Genomic DNA, 24,023 nt, shown 5'->3' with positions numbered 1-24,023 from the left:
TCAGACGGGACAGAATTAAGGCCCAATAAAGGCGACCAAGGGATGTGGGCAAGGAGGCAAAGGGTACTGAGTTTATGGAAACAAACAATCTTCAGAAGACAGACATGGGGCAACCAAGTAAGCATGTTGTCAAAAAGAAGATCCAAGAAACGAAATTGGCAGACCATTGTCAGGTGTTGGGCATCAAGGTAGAGTTCCGGATCAAGATGGACCGTAGTATGGAGATGGATACAACCAGCTGTGATTTAAGGAAAGAGAACTGAAAACCATGTGAGAGAGTCCATGCAGAATAGTGCTGGAAGGCATTGAGTGGGTACCAGCCTAGACACATAGAGAGCAAGAGTGACGAACAGCCCAACGGAGACCACAAGTGCAATAATAGTGACGAGAAAATGAAGGATACTTAATACAAAACCCTTTGTCATGCCATTCTCCTGGATCTACAGAGAGCTGAGAAAGGGGCCAACCTGAACTTGGAACAAGTGTTGGGGCAGGAACTGGCAAATAAAAATAGGGAGGGGCACTGAAGACACCACTGACTGAGTGCAAGTAAAATGTGACTGCACCGAACTGTGCCTTAGGCCTTATGAAGATCAAAGAAAACTTCAAGAACATGGTGACACTGAGAAAATGCCTGCTGAATAGAAGTTTCCAACTCAAGCAGTAGATCAGTTTGGGACTGTTCCCCCAAAAGCTGCCCGGTTAGGAAGACAAAAGATCCAAGATTCGAGAACCCAACAAAGCTGACAGGCCACCATCTGTTCAAATAACTTGCAGGGACTGATTGGTCAGTGCCTATTAAGGGAGATGGATCCTTACTGGGCTTAAGGACAGACCCACAAAACTGTCCCTCCACTGAGGATCGAAAACACATTGGAGCCAAATATACTTAAGGTGAGGTTTACTATCTTTCGGTTCAAAAAAATCTATTTTTTTAAATTGGATTTTTGGATCCATAAAAGTGTTTAGAATCCATCCCTGAAACGGTTTTTCTGAATATGGAATGGAAATATGTGTTATTCGCAGTTGAACAAAAAAATGCACCTGCCTGAAATCGGCCTTTTTCACACACCAGTTTTTTTTTTCTTTCAGAGGACGAGTTAGTGTACCGGTGCTTGGGAGGAAACACACAAAATTCAAACGAAAGTTTGAACTTGTGTGTTTGGAAGTTAGCCCCCAAGTATTTGCATTCTGTTGAGAAGACTGTGGAGATCGCGACTTTCCTGGCAGTGAGCAGCTACAACGAAGGGTATTCAGCAATTTTGAAGACCATGACAATGATGGATGTCACCCTGGGACTATTCAACGCAGTTCGCCAATCATTCGGACGACCACCAGATTCAAGCAGCCGAAAACCGCTTGTTACCAGCCATACGAGCGGCTCAGGAACAGCGCAGGATGGCCCAGATCGAGCAGAATGCCCTCTATGAGGAAGAGGAAGGACTAGTTTATGAACCCAGAATAGCAGACTGAACATAAGTTGCATAATATTGCATTTATATGTAGACAAAACTTCAAACGTGTTTTTCTCAAAATAACTTTTTTTTTATCGCGCAGTATGGTAACTTCAAATCTACTGAACCGATTGGTATGATTCTTTGTTTCCGACGAAGCTAACTACATTTTATAGGAGTTGTACCACTTTTATTCCGATCCATCAACTATAAATATTTTTGCTTGGCTGACAAAGTTGAAAAATCAATGAAAAAACCCCCTTTTTTTTCAAATGGCCACCATTTCGTTTGTTATGGTGCAAATAACTTGAGTGAGGTACAATTCCTAAAGAGTCTTATATACTTCGCTAACATCAACTCAATTTTGATTTCAGACGAGTTGGCTGACCTGTGACATACCGTGCGTGGAGGTCTACATCGAAATTTTGTTTCATTCTGACGGCACTTCCGTCTTTGCTCTTTGACATCTCCGGTCGAAAAAATTCCAGTTTGTAGAGGAAATATCAATAAACATTTTACCAAATTTGACATTCATATCTACAACACATCCCTTAGAAAAAAATTCTCAAAGAACATGCTTTTTTCGGGCCAAAGATAGTAAACCTCCCCTTAAACACCTGGTTGATATACTGTCATTAAGGTGGACTGAGATGTTGGAACAATTGGTTACAGATGGAATCGGACCAAGAGCTGAATTGTGGAAAGAGGAGGGGGCCAGAAAAAGTTTCCATTCAATAAAACATTCACTACAGGATTCCACTTTACAAGGGATAAAAGTGGGAAGTTTCAGCCTGCTGTTTCTGGAGGAGACAGGCAGCCAGGTATGAGGCTGACACTGATGCAATCACAGAATGGTTTGCAAGGTGATGCATGAGAACCATGATCTATTGGACAAAGGCCGCCCACGAGAGCAAGGACCAGGATGGAAGACAGTCGGTCATTGGCAAACTTGGAGGATGCGTAGCGTACCTCACACCCGTCACGAAGGGATAGAAGAAACTAGAGAGATGGCAAAGCATTCCCAACATGCCTGCTTGCTCTGTATGATGAAGTAATGGGCTTTGTGGCAAAGGTGTTTAAAGGTAATAAGACCAGCAGAGGATGGGTGCCGCTTAAAGCATTGCAAGGCGCAATGGTGATCTTGGTTGGGGTGGCAATAGCTGTGCACCACCATGGGACCGGGTGGCAGTGAAAGGAGTCAATCGAGTAGGGTACAGCAATTCTGACCATGTGAATATTATTATCAGACATGTCATAGACAACTTCATCAATACACAATAGAATCTGAAAAAGAAGGGGTAAAAATGACACAGTGGTATGTAGAGACCAATCAGCACAACTGAAAGCCCAAGAAAGTGGTCTGTGGTGACAGACTGACCTGCAGCATAGCCCAAACTATAGGGTACACTGAAAGGTGATAATCTGGTTGTGAGTTGGCAAAGCCAATTAATGTGCATATGATACCTTATTTGTGGTGACATTATGATCTGTAGTGTTGCTAGAGGTCTAGGTTAGGTTCAAAGGTGACAGTTTGGTTGTAATTTTGCAAAGCATATCAAATGCTTCAGTTAATCCTATAAATTTTCACACAGCTTAAATTCAGTGCATTTAAGTAATTATGCAACATACCTTTTGCATGTGCTCATCCGATTTCGCCATCTGTGCAAAGTAGTCATCAGGTCTCTTCACTGGTATACCAAGGTCTTTGAGTCTAGGAAGAGCCTCTATAACTGCAGCTTGAGCCTGTCTATGAAAATTCATTTCACGTTTGAAGTCATTCACAACTGGGTCATCTGCAGGGTCTAGTGGCTTTGTCCCCTTCTTAGTGTTTTTCAGTTTGTTTGCACGCACAGTCTGCGTCTCTTCCAGCTGCAACCAAGAAATAGCCAATTATCTCATCATTAAATCAAGTCACAGCACTTAAATGAACATTTGATAAAGGAAGGATGAACTGATAGAAAAATATGATTCATATAGCAAAATAATTGAAATTTTGTGTCAAACCTAGCTTTCAACCATATCTCCTGCTTATTGCCAATAGTTGGCTTAGCCGATTACACCATTCAGACACACCTGCAAGACAAACTCAAACTTTCTGTATCACTAATGTTCAGACTATTATTTTTTAACAACACAATTACCTCATAGAGACAGAACAATACCAGCAATGGATTGATTTTTGGCAAGACTGAATTGTACCAATGATATGATAGAAGACACATCACGATATGATGAAAATGAATAGCTCGAAGAAATACACACAAACTATTAGAGTTTTCTCTAAGAAGATAGAACACTGGTCAGCCATGGCCTTAATGAAGGAACCAACACTGGGCTTGCCCGAAGTGACTTCGGAAAATAGCATAAAATCTAAATTAGGATGACCAGACAGAGCATGCTCCATCTTCCCAAATATGAGGTCAGCATCTTAACAACAGTACTGCCCCATTTAACTATACTGTAAAATGTTCTTCAATACTAATAACAGTCTCACTATTCATCACTGCACATGTCAACAAACCCCACTAATAACACTGGGATCACCAACTTGGGGCAACACCCCTTGCATTAACTCCAGTCCGTTTGGGAAAAGGATTCCAATCCACTCAGAGAACTAACTTTAGGACTGTCAACATACCACTATTTCCCATTGAAGAAAGCTGAATGTGCACCATATTCCAGACCTACCCACCTCATAAAAATCAGATGAGATCATCAGGGACTGAATATGGGCCATTCTTGTCAGTACTTAACAACCTGGAGGACCCACCAGAGATGTGATGCATGTGCAAAGTGATGGACAGTAAGCTACAGTTCAATGTGTATTTAACATTAAATGTACAGAGGAATTTATTAAAAATAAAGGTATTAGAACTGCTAGAGGATGTAACTGAAGCAAGGACAGCAAGCTAGCCATAATGTTTTAGAGTTGTCGAAGTAGTTTAAACCACACTCCCCATCCTGCAGTGTTGCCACATTGTGTACTTAGGCTTTCTTGCAAACTATGGGTCACATGACTTCTGAGAAAGATTGATTGTATTTTAAACAGTGCTACATCGTGTGGTGAAAAGTTCTTGTACAATTCTTAACATCAACTGCACCATCTCATATTCTCCCCCCCCTCCCTCCCTCCCTCTCCCTCTCTCTCTCTCTCTCTCTCCCTCTCTCTCTCTCTCTCTCCCCCCCTCTCCATCTCCCAAACAACACACACACACACACACACACACACACACACACACACACACACACGCTTACATGCATGGGTGTGCACATGCACATACCCACTTGCCTCTAACATTTGCAAACTTCAAAATTTTAAAAGTGTCTCAAAATATTTTAGGAAAGACGTTTACGAGCCAACAAGAGCTGCTGATAAAATAAACATTTATCTGCTACTAGTTTTGACTGAAACAATCCTCATGAGGCAACATAAAATTATTTACAGCAGCCTGTATCCTATCATTTTTACTGTGGCATCTATAAAAGTAAAGTGCATTAATACAGTTAAATAAGCTAAGTAGATTGTCTACATTCAGGTTTACTCTGCTACGCAGAGTGCACTCTCCACACTCAAAATATCAACTATTATTCAGTGACTACTGCAGATAAGATTTCTTCTTTGCGCAGAACATTTTTATATGGAGGATAAAAGTAAAATGCAACACACAGGCTGTGGATAAGAAAGATGATGAGACTTACCAAACAAAAGCACTGGCAGGTCGATAGACACACAAACAAACACACAAAATTCAAGCTTTCGCAACCAACGGAAGGAGAGGGAAAGACGAAAGGATTTGGGTTTTAAGGGAGAGGTTAAGGAGTCATTCCAATCCCGGGAGCGAAAAGACTTACCTTAGGGGGAAAAAAGGACAGGTAAACATTCGCGCGCACACACACACGCACACACACACACACACACACACACACATTCTCCTCGACTGACATCTCTGCCCAAACTCTTTGCCTTTACAAATGTCTGCTTGTGTCTGTGTATATGCGGATGGATGTGTGTGTGTGTGTGTGTGTGTGTGTGTGTGTGTGTGTGTGTGTGTGTGTGTGTGTGTGTGTGTGTGTGCGCGCGCGCGAGTGTTTACCTGTCCTTTTTTCCCCCTAAGGTAAGTCTTTCCACTCCCGGGATTAGAATGACTCCTTACCCTCTCCCTTAAAACCCAAATCCTTTTGTCTTTCCTCTCCTTCCCTCTTTCCTGATGAGGCAACCGTTGGTTGCGAAAGCTTGAATTTTGTGTGTCTGTCGACCTGCCACTTTCATTTGGTAAGTCACATCATCTTTGTTTTTAGGTATATATATATATATATATATATATATATATATATATATATGTGACACAATTATCCACCCATCTACATTCTAAAGGCTCAATATGGTAATGGAAAGTCCTTAGTGGAATATAAATAATGGAAAGAGTAAAGGTAACAACTTGTCAAATAGTTCACATGCACAGCAAGGCAGCTACATTGTCCCAGCTGACTATGTTGTGCTGGCACAGCAGGTCAACTGAGGTGACAGGTTGTGTCGGGCAGACTGTACAAGTGGAGAAATGGGACAGAGAGCAGGGAGCGATGGTTGGAGAAGGCTGGCTGACAGCTGAAATGGAGAGGCCAGCAGGCACTAATCTACTTAACTGCACTCTTCACATAGGCTTCAAATGCTTGTTGTTGTGCCTGCCAATGACCTTAGCTTACACCTATCTCAAAGTGGTAATACACCACCCACCCAGTCTACAAAATATCATAGGTCTTTTATGTCGCATCTACTTCTAACCCCTAGCCACATTGGTCATGGCCATGTATGATACCCTGACCCAAGACCATCTAACACACGCACCACCTACTCTCACAGTCTACTTCTTCTCCATTTCATCTCCTCCCCACACTGACTTCTTCACATCATCATGCACTGAGAACAACTCCCTTTCCTGTACCAGAATGAGCTCACTGGTGCCACATTCTCACCCTGTGGTCCTGCTGCCTCTCCCTGGCAGTTATCAACCACCCTTTCCCAAGCTCCCTTCCACCAGACACAACCCCAGACATGCTGCAGTGCCATCATAATGCAGTCAGTTGTGCAAATGAAACACTGCAGGTGTATGCTTACCCCACAGCTCTGAATGATTTGTGTGAAAGTTAGCAATGTTCTCAATCTGGTTTACATGCCTCTTGATGACCGAATGGTGAGTTGTTATCTTTACACAGGAGGTTCTACTGTGGTTCACTGGAAAGACACACTAAATACTGTATTTTGTTCACAAAATTTATGTTTGCTGAAATGGGTCAATCTTCATCATGACAAAGAGTATTTACATAGACAGAATAAAATAACTTTGTGATTAACAGATTGCAGCGGCTGGATGCAATGTTTTAGTGTACAGCAAGCCATGCATAAAAAGACTCAGATACATTGAAACTCACGACATACTTAGTATTTGGCACTAAATAAAGAGCAGAGATTGGCTGGCAGCTGGCCCTAACCATTCAGATTGTACTAATAGTAATCATAAAGTACTTTAATCAATATGTAATAGTATATGTGTCTACTGGTATGTTTAAGCTGGTCTGTGTTATAAATCTTAGGTTCCAAAGTCTTAAGAATAACTTAAATGGATGACACAGAGGATCACGAATTCCTTCCAACTTGCCATGAAACCACTGCACTATATCTGGTACTGAAATTGGAGGCCTCTTACCAGAACACTAAATCAATTTCACAGTACATAATAATAAATTTAAGGCAAGCCATTCCAGCTTGAGTAGCCACACACAAGCAACAGGACAAGTGAGTGAGTGCAGAAGTTGGCAAACAGCTGATACACGGGCAGTCAACTATCCAGCCCACAACATATGCAATCCTACTGCCTTGAGTGAGTGCCTGTGGGTAGGGATGGTCAAATAACTCAACTTGTGCTGAATCTGGTATGAAAATGGTGCAGTAGCATCACCTGGCAGGTAGCTTAACCACCTGTGCCTGTCCTCAGGCAAGCTGACACTCTCAGTCACTTGGGGAGCAATGGAACAGCCTAATATAAGGAAATGGTAAAGAATCCGTATGATATTATAAAATAATTTGTCAAAGACTGTTAGATCAAACATACTGTATGAGACATCCAGCTACTCATTTGAGGGCATATATGTATGAGCAGAATGTGTCATCACAAATATGCTTCCAGGCAGGATGAGCATTCAAAGAGAATTGAGAGAGCCCAAAATGGTACAAGATTGTAAGGGCTCACAAGTTCAGGAATTCTGCCAATAATCCAGGAATCACACCAGCCCATATCCCTTTGTTGATGTTATTGTGAAGTGAAAAAGTCGCGGAAGCACTAAATGCAATCAACACTACGGCAGATGAGAGATACAAGTGTGTTGGGGTTGTTATGAACCTCAGGTAATGTGGTGATGTAGTTTATGACTATTCTTCCTTGTCCGAACTTTGTCCACCAATTTTGGTCAATGTAGCCAAGTATTCACACAAGATTTTAGAAAACTGCATATTCTCCATATTGTGTTAACAAATTACAAAGAGACCTTTTCAGTGTTAGCATTATTATGCTCCTATCCAGAAAAGCATTACACTGTTCTTTCTTGAAAATCAGGTAGGCTTCCTGGACTGTCCTGTTCAAAACCATAACCACTGAAGATGTGAGCAACGATTGACAGTATCATGACACGTGGAAGAAAATTCGAACAAAACTTAATAGCAACCCCTCCTTTACAAATAAATGCTAATAGGGAAACACAATATTCCATGCAGCTAGTTACATGTCTGTCATCTTTGACATAATCAGCAATGAATATCCACAAAGTTTCAACCACCTAATTTAAAGATACATACTACAACAGATGTCAACTGTCAATATTGATGACACCTGGGGAATTTAAAAAGAAATTACTTGAACAAATGCAATCTACTTCTTGGGGGAAAAAAAACTCTAGTTAAGAAGAAGTTGGCAAGATGGTACAACACTGGACTTAAGTTCAGGAGGATGGTGGTTGTAACGGAACATATTAAAGGCTTTACTGTACCGAAGTATGCGATACCCTCCAAATTCAACCAGTTTAACGAGTATTTATGATTATAGAAAAGTTATTGTGTATGTTAACAATGATTGCGTAACATGTCTCCATAAACAGTCAACCCATTAAATTATACTGAATAACTAACCCACACAAAAGTTAATATCACTTGATCACTGATACAGCAAATGTCATCATGTAAAAACACTGAGTTCATCTTAAATAATTAATATGAAGTACGAAAAATAGTGTACAACTTAGGTATTTTGGATCTCCTTAAATAAAAATCACCCAGTGAAACCTATTTGTTCACTAGGAGCGGGTTCACTTAGTATTCACGAAATCAATCCTGTTTTAGACGAAAACCAATGTATTTCTTAATAATTCATGTTAATTACTTATTTATGCAAATTAGAGAAGTCAATTGACAAACTTCTAGAAAACGGACTTTTTGTAACAAAGAATTATTCTGTCAAGTCAACAAATCTGTCTGTCATTTTAATAACATGTTAAATTATGTCACTCGATGCAAATTAATAACTTTTCTGCACAAATTATGATAACAGATGTACATGTGACTTGTAAACTATATCTCTTTTTAGTAGTTCTTTGACAATGTTATAAATACGAGCAGCAAGAAGGGTCGAAAGGCAGTCGGAATGTCACTTTGGTACAGTGTGTTAGTGTGTTATTGTTTGAGGTGGATAAACAATGCAAAGAACATGTAAAGGAAGTTGTGTTGTGTCATAGTCTTTGGTGGACAGTGGAATTAAGATGGCCACCAGAGAAATAAATATTTGAAGTTTACATATTTGTTGGTTTCGTTCATCCTTTATCATCAAAAGCACATAAAACAAAACACGGGACCTCATGTTTTTAACCCTAGACAACCAGATTTAGAGCCAGCATCAACATCGAGACACAGCAGCGATCCAGCAAGCAGCAGTGATTACTACAATGCATTGTAATGGCGCCAACCTAACATCAAGTGCTAACAAGCTCCGTAAATGGGAGTGAAATAGTGCGATTATAGCAATTAGCAATATCTACGACCAGGCGACCATTACATGGTTCAAATCCCCAATCAGCTAAATCATTTAAAGAAAATGCTGGGATGGTTTCTTTGAAAGGGTGCACAGACAGTTTCCTTCCCTGTCTTTCCCTACTCTGAGCTCACTCCCCTTTTCTAATGATATCATCATTGTGATGCTAAACCCTAATATTCCTTCCTACTTGGATTAGAGAGATTAAGAGTATACATAGAGATCTTAAGTTAGATTCGATAAGTGAATGGAAAACAAGAGATACTAATAATGTAATTAAGTACTCTCTAGCATAAACTGTAAAATATATTATGTATGTAAACATCTGGACTGCCAATACTTGGTTTAAACACCATCGACAAACATTATACAACGGAAAGCTCCAGGTGATACTGGCATATATCAAATAGACTTTGTTATAATCAGAGATTCAAAAACAGGACTAAAATGACAAAAACCTTTCCAGGTGCAGATGCTGATACAGATCATAATTTACTTGTAGCAGATATTAGGACAACATTAAAGAACAGATAACAAATAGGCTGTTGAGAAACGAAGAACAAGAACTTCAAGAAAGAGTACAGTCAATATGTCAAAAATGAACTGGAAAATGTAAGGAGAAGTGCCGAAGTCACTGAAGAGCGGAATATCATCAGAATACAATGCTCAAAGTATTAGAAAGAGAAACTGGAGAGGTGAAAATAAGAAGACATAAGAAAGACTGGACAACAGGAAGGAAGTATGTTGGATAAAAAGGATGAGCACAGGAAATGGAAAAATGACAGTTCTGAAGAAGACAGTACAGAAAACTGAACAATTAACTAATGGAACCGAGCGAGGTGGCGCAGTGGTTAGCACACTGGACTCGCATTCGGGAGGACGATGGTTCAATCCCGCGTCCGGCCATCCTGATTTAGGTTTTCCGTGATTTCCCTAAATCGCTCCAGGAAATGCCGGGATGGTTCCTTTGAAAGGGCATCGCCGACTTCCTTCCCTAATCCGATAAGACCGATGACCTCGTAGTTTGGTCTCTTCCCTCAAAACAACCCAACCCCAACCCAACTAATCAAGCTAACTGACCAGGCTAGAGAGGATTGGAAGAGGCAACAATGTGAGGAAATAGGAGAACTGGAAAGAAAAGGAAAATTGGAGTAAATGTACAAATCAGTAAAATTCTCAACAAAAAGAGAAGTAAGGAAAATAAGCAAACATGAAATGTTAAACTTTGGAAGAAGGCAGTACATATAGACAAGGAGAAGTAAGTTTGGATGGTTTATGTGGAAGAGTTATATGGCACCCAGGCTGATAATACCAGTCTGGTTTTGCAAGATGAAAGGGACCACAATAAAGAAGACCGAGGTCATAAGACACTGAAATGGGAATTTGAGAAAGCAATCATGGAGCTCAGGGAAAAGAAAACATTGGGCTTTGAGATACCATCCAGGCAATGAGAATCTTATGTAAAAATTCAATAGCTAGATCGACTGATATAGTAAACAGAATTATGAAACAGGAATTTGGGCTCACTATCTACTTAAGGGCACAGAGTACTTCCATATTTTGTGAAAACAGCACAGACGCTCTATATGATCGCCGAACTGTAAGGGCAGCAGTGGAAGATCGTACAACTACCACAGCACAGATAAGAGGGCTTGTGAGCCCAGATGTGCCAACACGAACCGTTGTGAGCCAGTTATTAGCAGAGGTATTATGGGCACACACACTTCTAGTCCTCCTTCCACTCACATCACAGCACTGATGTTCACAGCTCAACTGGTGCCATCAGAGAATCACTTGGAGCTTTGTCTCTTAGACTACATTAATTCAAGATGTGATGGCCCTACTTCAAGCCTTATGGTCTGGGGTACAGTAAGCTACAGCTCTTTTTCACTTTTCGTGTTTCTGGAGTGGACACTAACCAGCACTCAGTACATGTGGAATGTTATTAGACACATTCTTTTGTCATTCTTGCAGCAGGAAGGTGACGTGTTGTTCCAAAAGGAAGATGCTCAACCACACACTGCCCATGAAACTCAATGTGTTCTGAAAGATGTGCAGCAACTTCCCTGGCCAGCATGATCCACAGACTTGTTTGCAATTGAGCACATGTCGGATATGATGGGACAAGAAATGATTTGTGCAATTCATCAACAAAGAACTCTTACAGAACTACATGAACAGGCCAGGCAGGTGTGACATAATGTAGCCCAGGAGAGTATTCACCATCTATACAATACCAAAGTCAGTGCCTGCACTGCCACCCATAGAGGCTGCACGACATATTAATATGGATGTCTCAGCATCAGTTGATACCTGGTACCTCAGTGCTATTGATCTGTAAATGTGATCATTTCATGTACTCCAAATGCACTGCTGCAAAAATAAATCCTGAGCGCAACGAAAACCTCCAAATGGGTGTACAACATTTTTACCAGCAGTGTACAATTTACACAAATGAATATATAATTGCTTAAATGAAATTACATTGGCTTATAAATAGAATTCTATTTTAATTCATCATTGTGTGTAAAATTCTGAGGTATATTGAAACAATTTCATAACCAGATATTGATATCTAAGAATCTTTTTTTATAATGGAAGTGGCAAAATATGAAGACTGTGACAGTTTATATTGCCTGAAAGTAAATGAACAACAAACTAGTAGGAAGGGTCTAAGAAACGTTACAAACAGCATCACTTACGACACAAAAATCTGTATCACTGGACTGCTTTGTAAACCAGTTACCCTTAAATTTTCTTTTATTGAATTTCCTGTTCTGTGACTGACAGCATTTATTGCACACTAATGAACATCTATACTCGCAAAAATCTGAAGTACTTAGGCAACAAACTTTCTGTAGGACATAAGCAAAACACTTCACCAATACAAAAATAAAAAGAAACAAAGCTTTGATAATTTACAGATGCTGGAAACTGGTAGTGTTACAAACGTACAGAATACATCCCACACAGAATCACTGGAAGCGAAAATGTTGGAGATGTTTTGCAAAATAGTAATGGTTTTCACTAATTTAAATGATGGGGGAAAGGCAGTGCATACAGCCACGACTCCATTTTTTTAATTATTTTAAACTCAGTAAAGTATATAACTATGTAATCAGGGAAGACAACAGAATTTCATAAAGTAATAAAAATTTTTGATTTTTCTATCATCCGAAAGTACCACGTGTCCTTAAAGACCATTCTAGCACCTTTACCCAAAAATTGCAAAGTGAAAGAATACAAAGACTATAAGACAATCAGCTTTATCAGTCATATTACAAAGTCTAACAAGAGTCATATAAAGGAGAACTGAAAAGGAAGCTGAGGAAAATACTGGGGAAGACCAATTTGGTTTCAGAAAGAGTCAAGGAACAGGAGATGCTATGGGCCATTCCACATCAAATCACCCAGGTCATGTTGCCCATCATCTTATATTTTCATGAAACTTTGCACATTTCCTTATACTTATAATACGAGAGGCTGCCTCATGAAAGTACAGACCCAAAAGTTATAAATTTAATTGAAATCTTTTGATTACAATGGCTAACTTTATTTAGGGTGTCAAATTAGCATTTTTAAATAACAATTATTATAGCCACACTAATGTTAATTTAAAAAGTACATGTTCAGCAGTGGAGATCCCTGAAACTATCAATGAAACTTCTTAAGAGAATCTCTGTTTTTAATCCACTGTGACAAATTAATATTCTGTTAACTTCATGTCCTTTTCATTAAAGTAATACATTCTGCCTAATGATGTTGATTTAGGTACACCAACAGCACATAAGATGTTTTCCAAAGACACAAAAAAAGAGTCTTCCTTCTCAGGCCAAACGAATGACACTGCTGGTCCAGTTGGGTGGAGAAAAAGTAGTTCAACATCTCCTCCTTCGTCATAGACATTTCTGGTGAAGGCAAAGTACTACCTGTCATCATATACAGCTGCTACAAAAGAATCTTGTTGAGGACAGGTTCATGTCCATCGTGAGACATTTTCACTCAATGAAAAAATGAAGTAAGGCTTTTCAGAAGTTACTCTTCTAATCTCTAAAGAATCACAATATAATGGTTTGTAATGCTGAAAATTCCCAGTACCAGGTATTGTGCGGGTTGTCGAAAATCTCTTCTCGAGGTTCTTGCATAGATCTACATTGACTTCCTCTAAGAAGTGAGAAAAACATTTGTTAATATTAGCTTTGCAGAAATCATAAACACCTGATGCAGTTGTTATTCGTGCGTCATCCGCTAGTTGAAGGCTAGCTCTTCTCAATATACGTTTTCAGAGTTGCCATAAGTTATCCTAAGTGTAATTCCCTGATTTCCAGATAAGTTTTGGCATTTTTCCCTGACAAATTTGTAGATCTCAAGGGTAAGTAAAGACATAAGTTGACAAAAAAAAATATGACCACTTCTGTATTTCTCCTACATGTGAGAAAAAAAATCTTGAGTACTAACATCAACATCTTTCTTAATGAACTGTTTTTAGATGGAGAAAGCGAGCCAAATGCTTATGTGTTTGATTAAGGCGACTGTTGTTATTTTATTTCAATAAAACGAAAGATCTGGTGACAAAAATAAGCATTTCCTTGGAGTCGCAAGACAGATTTGAAATACCATCACTGATTTCAGAAATAACCTCTGGAAAAAGTAGGCCTCCTGAAAGAAGTTTACAAGGCAGGGAAGAGTTGCGCAAACCAATACTATAGGTGACTGCCAACAGAATTTTGGTTCTACTACGTTTGTTATTGTCAGTTATTACCCACTGTGTTATGTCTATTATTTTACAGGTGTAGTGTGATTTTTCTTTTGAGAAATGTATGAGTACACAGTGTAAAAACCGCCAGCAACTGCCACACTTTTCTTCTTCTTATCGTCCATATGTTGTAATATATAAACTACTTTCGAAGTGCTAAGCTGTACTACTATAAATAAAATTTCCACAAAACACCACACAGTACATTGTACTTGCAGTGTGACAGTCGCAATTCCTGAAATCCATCGTCTGTGGCCTTTGGCTTGCCAAGGAGCAGCTTGGTCCTGGATCAATGAATAAACCATGACAATCCGCCACATTATGCTAAACAAAAAACAGACCCAGCCTGTGGGCATATCGGTGAGACTAGATCCAATGGGCAGGGCCTGCATTAGTGGGAAACGATGGGCTTCAGATCGGCAGGCCCGATCCATTAGATATACCTGCAGAAATGGACTGCGGTTTTGGTTCATCATGGAAATCCACTCTCATGACCAGCTATTCACTTGTCACAGATGACATATTGACAATGTGAGACTGTGGTGATCAATCCATGCAACAGGTAACTTGCACAAATATTCAGAGAATCAATACTAATGAGGATAGGTAGCAACCTCACCGTAAAGATGATCGCTGAGCCACAGACAGGCACATAGAAAAGACAATTGCTATCTCACAACTAAATTTTCAGCCATAGGCTTTGTCAGAAAATGAGAGCACACACACACATTCACACAATCACAACTCATGCACACATGACTGCCATCTCCAGCTGCTGATCAACAATATCTGATAATCAGATCCAAACAAACCACCCCTCACACCTCCCAGCATCTCGGCAGCTGCTAGGCTAATAGCAAGAAGTGGTGGTAGCACTGACTGAAAGCTGAGGGCAGTTGTAGGAAGGAGAGAAGCAGTAAGAATGAGAGAGTACGGAAGCAGCACACATTCTCAGCTGCACCCAGCCAGCAATGATGCATGACATCTCAGTAAACAATCCATTTCATCTACAGAGACATAAACAAGATTTTTTCCCCCCCCCGAGTTTTTTTTTTTTCAAATCTCAATAATATTTTGATGATTTCCCTGGCACATTTGTAGTTTCACAGTACTTCCTTATTTCAGAACTTGTGGCAACTCTCTCTCTACAGTTCCTCCCAAACTATCACACACAGATTTGTCATGGCTAGTGGCAAAAAGGGAATGCCCAGCAGCAATAGAAAAATCGTTTTTGCGCTCACAGAAATTTTTAAAGCTTTTTCTATTCTTAAGCTGAGCTGCATATCCATCGGGGACTAATGCACTTTCTTCACTTGTGGGCATTGTTCTGCCAGCCACTTAACCATTTATTTATGGACAGCATATACAAATTCTACACCATGCTCCATATAACCACTTATAAAGCAGTGGTTCAGTATTACCAATTTACGTTCTCCATTTACAACTAAACATATACAGGATGGATTGTACAGCTGCTGCTTGTCCAGTGGCAACTCTGAATTTCATTCTAAATTACAAAACTGTAGTTTTAGTTTTCAGCCAAGTCCATTGCCAGAATTGTTTTTTCTGGGGTTAGATTTTCTTTCAATTTTTTCAATGATTTTGACTGACACTTAGATATAAATGAGTGCGGTTTAAGTGCCTGTAATTTTGTTACCAAGTCTATGTATTCACCAACAGTTGCACACTGCTTTACCAATTACGAAACTTAGAAAGACCAATGTTAATGTTTGAATTCTCCCATTTAAAACAAGAGTACAGTTCTCTTAAGTTGCAAAGGGTGAGTCATTTTTGCATATACAAATTCTTCTGAATGCTGTGTCTTTTGCTCCTGGTAACATTCAAATATATTCATCATTTTAGTACAGATCTTTAAAACTTCATCAGCAATAACTCTCTCCCTTTTTGGTTTACGAATTGATAAAAATACTCATTTCTGTTTTCAGTTTCCTTGCTTGTCAAACCACATATTCACTAACATTAAATTATGACATTATGTTTTCTTTTGTCGAAGAGGGTGGATGCAAAGTTAAAATTTGGATTTTTTTCAGGTAGTCTTAAACTAGCCACTTTTTCTTTCATTAACACCACCATGGCATCAAAATCTTTGGCTTTCTTAACAATTTCACCATCAAATTTTCCTTCTCCACGTTCAGAATCTTCAATACTGCAAACCTTTCTTTCCAAAACATGGTTCACCTTTTCTAGCTTCTTTTTGCCATATGAAGCATTGCTATGATTTGGAATGGAGTGAAGTTTTAGCTCCACAAATGTAAAGTTTTATTTGCTTCCTGATCTTTTAGTACTGATTCGTGAAATGTCATCTCAGGTCATCTGCATCACTTTCATTTCTATCACTGATTTCAGTTTTCTGTTCACAAATCTTACATGTTGTGCAAAGTTTTTAGCCTGGTTTTGTATAGATTCTTTTAGCACTTAATGTTTTAGACAAAGACAAGCAAACTGACATCAAAGATTTTTTAACTGTTTGTGCGTTTTGAAAGTATCACACGTTCTTTGATTAATTTCAAAAACTTTTAAGTTATAGTATCTATGGCATCCACAAATAGTAGCACTTTCTTGATCTTGCCGAAAGTTTATATTTGATTGCAGCAATATTAAATCTCATTTGTCTTCACTCAGCTCTTCTATTTTTTGTAATTTTTACTCTGGCATAAGTTGTCAAATGACAAGGTGTTTTTGTAATTTTTCGATAGTGCATGAATTCACACGGTAAACTGCAATTAACTGAGCACTAAGTCACTTAAAACATACTTTATAGAAGTGGCATGATAGGACTGCACCACACACCTGTGTCTCGGAAAGACAAAAAGCAACTGAGGCCAAATAGACAAACTGTTGGAAGCCAGTTATTCTCAACAATGAATGTCACCAATTGTTGCGATGTTTTCATGCCTATACAGGTTTCAAAAAAGCTACTGCTGTCGAAGAACACTTTTTAATCACTGTAAGCAGGGATTGGCTGAACATATAAATCATATATAGTATAGTTTTTAAATACTTACTGAAGTAGTCAAATGAAAGGAAATAAATTTTCACATTTAAAGTCAGCTTGCCTGACTACAATGAGTTATACTTAAATAGGCTAATTTGATACCCTTGCATCTGAGGCAGTGAGTCTATGAACTTGCTTAAAATGACCCTTTTCCGTCATAGTGGAAAGTATTCTGATTTCAACTGTGTGTGTCTATTAGCAGAAGGTCCATCAAAATTTTTATTTTATTAGAAATCTTACAATCTAGATGATTATTTAAGACCAAAATCAGGTTCCCAGCAGGTTGGAGAAACGTGAGAAGCATTTTTCTATATCCTCACAATTTTTCTGAAATCGAAAATTGACAGGTATTATATTATTTTTTTAATTTTCTTTGTAACTTTATTGCTTAAACAATTACATGTCTGTTATGTATGTGCTTCTCTTAACTTAAAAAAAAATAGTTCAAAATCAAAAGCTTCATAAACACCTCAGTTATGGGCATTTATGTAGGTATGTACCATTTTGCGCTGACATTCTTGCAGAGCCCAGTTATCAAATATGTCACTGCATTTAAAATCAGACATAAAATAAAGTTGTAGTCTGAGACCAAAAAGATTTTGCAGAAGTTCATATGTTCTAAGTATAAGCCAATGTGCAAATTTTTGTGTAAATCTTAAGTAGAGGTTACAAATCATTGAATTATTGCGTGTTTTGATGTGAAATGACCCTATATATTGTCTGAGAACTATTGGACAAAGAATACTAGAAATGAACAAAGAGGTGTATATTTGTTTTACTGAGTGGGAGAAGGCTTACAGCTGGAATATAATGCTGAGAATTTTAAAAGTTGTGCATAGACTGGAGAGAAAAGTTTAATTAGGGAGATGTATACAAAAGTAACAGTAAGAGTATGGAACGAAGAGACTGAAGAGATCAACACTGGAAAGAGAGTACAGCAAAGATGCTCACAGTCGCCATAAGCTGTTCAATATACACAGAGGGGATCTGATAGGTCAGGCACATGAGGCTGCAAGATACACTGTAATTGGGGGAGAAATGAGAACGACTATAAAATATGTGGATGATCAAGTGGTGCTGGCAGATTCAGAAGAGGAGCTCCAGATGATTGAGAGTATTGTAAGAAGAGGCAAGGCATCTGGAATGAAGACGTAAAAGGGAAAAAACAAAGGTGATGAGAATAAGCAAGAAGGAAGCTTCAATTAACATATTCATAGACGGAAAAAAAGATAGAACAAGTAAAATCTTTCTGTGTCTGGGAAGTTTAGTGGCATGGAAAGGAAGCTGTACAGAAAAAGTAAGGAGGATATATATGGGAAAGACAGCATTTGAAAAGGTGAAAGGTGCAGTAGTTACTACTATCTAGAAGAATTCCAATTGAACTGAGAAAAGGTTTGCTAAATTCATGTCTGAAAGGTTGCGTTATACAGCAGTGAATCATGCACATTTAAAAAGAAAGACTAAAGATACTTAGAAAGTTTTCAAATGTGGTTATGGAGAAGAGTGCTTAAGGTAAAGTGGACTGGCAGGCTTAAGACTCATGAAGTAAATAGGAAAAGTACAAAAATTATTGGAAGTCATCATAAACAGAAAAAAGAGCAAGACTGGGACATATACTGGTACTGCTTAGGAATTGTCTACAATGAAGAATTAGAGAGAAAAGTTGAAGGGATAAAAGGAGGAGGTAGAAAGATAATTGGTTGATGGATGACATTTGAAGAGGACGCACATACAAACCATTGAAGGAAGATGCTCACAACAGGACACAATGTAAAGCCTCTAGTTGAAACCTGTCATAGACAGATACACTAAAGTAGATGTAGAAGAAGAAGAAGAAGAAGAAGAAGAAGAAGAAATGCAGGTCGACAACACTTAGTGACATACTTACTCAGACACAGACTACACACTTACTGAGAGATGGGTGCAAAATGAGAATTTCTAAACTGATATTTAAATCTAATTATAACAAAATATCTCAACTGCATTGAAGTACTTTTAGTTTATGTGTAAGATATATCATAGAGTGTGTGAAAGTAGAATTAGGCCTACTATTAGTTGCAGATGACACATGATAGAAAACACTATCTAAATACGCTATTTTGTCGAAAGTCGACATGTTAAGAAACGTGGCTGTTGTACTTAAGGTTTATAATTTATATAAAAAACAGCTACCAACCACATGTACATGTGGCTGGTAGCTGTTTTTTATATAAATTATAAAACTATCTACATATGTCATCTTATTAAGTAATTGTTTGACAAGACCTGTATTTTAAGATCAGAGGTATCTTACATGCAATGTTCAGTAGTATGTTTCAGTGACAATATATCGTAATGTTCATATAATATTATGATTGCATTGCATGAACAGTTACTACCAACAACAAACCCATGTATTTCATTTAAAAAATTCCTTAAATGCTGATCACATATATGTATAGATAAGTAGATTACAAAATATAGTCACTGAAATACACAAAGAGAACATTACCAATAAGATACTGCTGATGATGGACAATGTCCAAAACTAGTCCAGTGTAACAAAATACTACCACAAAGCACATTTTGTCAAACAGTTAATTAATAAGAAGGCATATTTACACATTTTACAAGCTGCAGTGCACCAAATATGTACAAGACAAAGAAAGTACGCCTATTCCACACAAGACTAACAGTCAAACAATGAACAAATGGGGAGCTAACATATAGTGAAAAAATATGCAAACTTTAAAACTTCTTATAAAAAGAGAGATTCCCAACCAGCTGATCAAATCCCACAAATCGCTATAAATCAACCCTATGTGGGTGCCATCAGAATTAAAGTCAATATTGACATAATGTTTTTACTGTCAGGCAACATCAAGAGCAACTCCCTAGCTAGTGAACAATGTAGGTATACCAGAAGATATCAGTTAACCGGTATGTCTACTTCTGATGTGTACTGGTTGTGCTGAGACAGTTATTGAAAAGACTAAATAATAAATGCAAGACCTCTCTAATGATTTAGTAAATGTCAGACAGAAAATACACAGCAACACCAGCCAAACATTATTACTAATCACTGAATTGGTTACACTAAATTAATTACAGTTCATTATAATTTTACAAAGAATCCACTTCAGGCTCATATCTTCTTCAAGATGGCAAAATTCATACGGGCTACACCCTACTACTATAGCCCACACAAAAACTTTGATGTCATGGACAAAACAGAACCGGAAGAAAGATTTAAAGCAGCCAATGAAACAATTTGTTGTCAAACAAAATTACCTTCGCTACTAACTCTGGTGCGAGTGGGGCATGACCAGTAACAAGGTCAAGCCGTTCAATCCATGGAAGGCCCAATCGAAATCCTGACAAGCACTTTTTAAGTTCTGCCTGAAAAAAAGGAAGAGTAAATATGGTACTGACAACAATGCCATTATGAAAATACAAAAAGGACAACGAATGTATGTCGGCAATACTTTGGCTTTGAAGAAATGGCTAAGAAAATATACTCACCACATTATTTTTAAAAGTTTTCTTTTCTACCTCTGCTACAGCATTCAGGCCAGGCTTCAACACGCCCTTCTCGAAGGCTTCCTGGAGCTGAAATTAAATGGACAAAAACTATAAAATACGCTATGGAACTAGCTTGATAACAGACGTAATAATCTATATTCTTTACACCACACCTGAGAATCGGAGTCGTAGTCTATTTCAGCGTCTGACTCTATATCAGACATGATGCACACAAAGATTATCTCCGTACACAATTCATACACATCTCTTAAACACAGATATATTCCACAAACTACGAGACACAAGCAATCAAATCAACCATGTGCCGTGTGCGTATACAAACATTGCTTGGTATTTGGTAACATCTCTGGTACCATCACAGCAGGGCCGCCAACTTGTTTTATTATCGTTTTTTGTCTAGACATGGATCTAATGTGGTCTCGCTGCAACAGACATGGGGTCACACCAACGACGTTAGGGATTATACCAATTCACACTGGACGTCACGTCGTGTAAAAATATTCCACAAGGCATTTCAAATGGAGGCATCACACACATACCGTCATGTCACGTGAAGGTTTCCCGGGAAGAAGGTTTCGACGGTGTAGTTTCATTTCACTTTTCTTTGGTCCTTTTAATCATTTGTTGTACAAGGTATACAGTACGATATTGGACAAGGCATTGTGATTAATAACACAATATTTTAAATTATACAAGAATATGTATACTAATTTAGGCTTTATATTTTCACAGCTGAAAATTCAGCTTTCATGCATAATACTTAACACAAGTAACTCAATCGGTTTTTTACATAGAATTTTGATTAACATTTCAATCATTCTTTTTTCAACATTTAGCAACAGATTTTTGTGTTTCAAGATATTCATCTACACTACAACAACACTTTTGCAATGAATATCTATCGATAGCAGTTTTAAATTTTGAAGGATCATTTATTGTTTTAATGTTATTAGGTACCTGTTTCCTATTTGCAGTGATTCATTCTGTTTTAGTGTTGTGTATGCATGCTGAACATGTATTTCCTGCTTTTTCCTTGTGTTATACGGATTTTCCTAACAAATATTATTACTTGTAAGATATATAGACATGGTAGTGAAATAAGGGCTTACATGATTTTCTTGCGACAGCATTTTCTATGACTCTTACAATTCTATTGTAGCATACAAAACAACTTTTGCTGGTAGACTCATTTCCGCAAAAGTTTATGCCGTATCGCAGTAAGGTTTCTGGCTGGGCGAAGTATTCATTTTTAGTGTCTCTTTCAATGTGCAATCAGAAAGAGTTTTGATAGTATTAACAAATGGTATTCAATTTATTTGTAATGTATTTTGGATGTTGGACAGATCTTGGATATTCTTGGATCCATAATCCAAGCAATTTTGTAGAGCTTACATTTTCAAGGGTTCTGGCAAACAAATCTATGCCTAGTGTTAGTGGATATTTACTTTTCACTGGGTGTAAGTGCACTGTACCTGTTTTATTCTGTGTTTACTACTAAATTGTTTCCAGAAAACGAGTCTGTAATTTGTGTGGTACACATTTTAATCACCATGCAGTAGTTGATCTCTGGTTCTTCCTTTTATTATATCATTTGTGTCATCTGCGAATTTTATGTAATTATGGTGTGGACTGGTCGGTTCCAAGTCATTTACAAAGAGTAGAAACTGAATTGGTCCTAGAGTGGACCCTTGTGGTACACTGTAGTAAATGCTCTGCTTTTCTGAGCAGTAGGACTTTATCTTGTTCCCTTCTAGGATAGCAAGCTCAACTACTTGTTTTCTATTTTGGAGATATGATTTTATCCATTCAAGATCTTGTGATTGATGACATCAAATGCTTTAGAAAGGTCTATACATATGACTAAATACAAAATCAAATAGAGGTAATGCAGGAGTAGATTTAACCCTTTCAGACCCTCTGGCTACAATTGCCTACATTAACTTTTACAGTCTGTTAGGTGCAACAGAAGTATTTCTTCCCTAGGCGAACATGAGCTACACACTTCTAAATGTTAAACTTTTCATCGCGCGCAACTGCTGCAAACCGTTGGGCATCACTATAAAAATATCAGCAAGTCAATGTAGCAGTGCGCTGCAACTCTTGACCACCAGAATACACGGTTTGCTGTATTCCAGTGTATAATTGAATACTGTTGTTGTTATTTTGCATGGAAATTATTGAATGATCATTTTACTACTTATTACAATAGATAATATTTCATAATTAGTTATTTTAGTCCTTAAAGTGAAGCCAAGTGAACAAAGTACAGGTTGAAAACGGGTACATATTTTTGTATAAATCTTGCTCCTAAAATCATTAAAAAATCACCTAAGACCACATACAGAAAAATTTTTCTTCCTCAAGAAAAATTTCGGGTCTGAAAGGGTTAATAATGAATAAAAAATAGGAGTGCAGGTAAGCTACTACAAACAGCATAGTGAACGCATTATTGTGGCCAAGATAGACACAAAACCCACGCCTACTACAGTAGTACAAGTTTATATGCCAACTAGCTCTGCAGATGATGAAGAAATTGATGAAATGTATGATGAGATAAAAGAAATTATTCAAATAGTGAAGGGAGACGAAAATTTAATAGTCATGGGTGACTGGAATTCGACACTAGGAAAAGGAAGAGAAGAAAACATAATAGGTGAATATGGATTAGGGCTAAGAAATGAAGGAGGAAGCCACCTGGTAGAATTTTGCACAGAGCACAACTTAATCATAGCTAACACTTGGTTCAAGAATCATGAAAGAAGATTGTATACATGGAAGAACCCTGGAGATACTAAAAGGTATCAGATAGATTATATAATGGTAAGACAGAGATTTAGGAACCAGTTTTTAAGTTGTAAGACATTTCCAGGGGCAGATGTGGACTCTGACCACAATCTATTGGTTATGAACTGTAGATTAAAGCTGAAGAAATCGCAAAAAGGTGGGAATTTAAGGAGATGGGACCTGGATAAACTGACAAAACCAGAGGTTGTATAGAGTTTCAGGGAGAGCATAAGGGAACAATTGACAGGAATGGGGGGAAGAAATACAGTAGAAAAAGAATGGGTAGCTTTGAGGGATGAAATAGTGAAGGCAGCAGAGGATCAAATAGGTAAAAAGGTTAGGGCTAGTAGAAACCCTTGGGTAACAGAAGAAATATTGAATTTAATTGATGAAAGGAGAAAATATAAAAATGCAGT

The 24,023-nt window shown here is 38.1% G+C and overlaps 1 protein-coding gene across 1 annotated transcript in view; it reads right to left on the bottom strand.

Annotated features, from left to right (window-relative positions):
* The window catches only part of LOC126145525 (probable rRNA-processing protein EBP2 homolog), a 41,197-nt gene extending 20,025 nt beyond the window's left edge, over nucleotides 1–21,172 (bottom strand). The window contains exons 1-4 of the mRNA XM_049915564.1: nucleotides 20,976–21,172; nucleotides 20,803–20,889; nucleotides 20,572–20,679; nucleotides 3,084–3,323 (exon numbers count right to left, since the gene is read on the bottom strand). Coding sequence (XP_049771521.1) covers nucleotides 3,084–3,323; nucleotides 20,572–20,679; nucleotides 20,803–20,889; nucleotides 20,976–21,026 — 486 coding nt within the window. The 5' untranslated portion in view covers nucleotides 21,027–21,172. The remainder of the gene's footprint in view (nucleotides 1–3,083; nucleotides 3,324–20,571; nucleotides 20,680–20,802; nucleotides 20,890–20,975) is intronic.
* Nucleotides 21,173–24,023: the final 2,851 nt, after the last annotated feature.

This window comes from Schistocerca cancellata, chromosome 2 (genome assembly GCF_023864275.1).
Source record: "Schistocerca cancellata isolate TAMUIC-IGC-003103 chromosome 2, iqSchCanc2.1, whole genome shotgun sequence".
In the NCBI taxonomy this organism is placed as follows: domain Eukaryota; kingdom Metazoa; phylum Arthropoda; class Insecta; order Orthoptera; family Acrididae; genus Schistocerca; species Schistocerca cancellata.
Note: the sequence above shows the minus strand (reverse complement) of the source record. Positions and strands in the feature narration are given on the sequence as shown.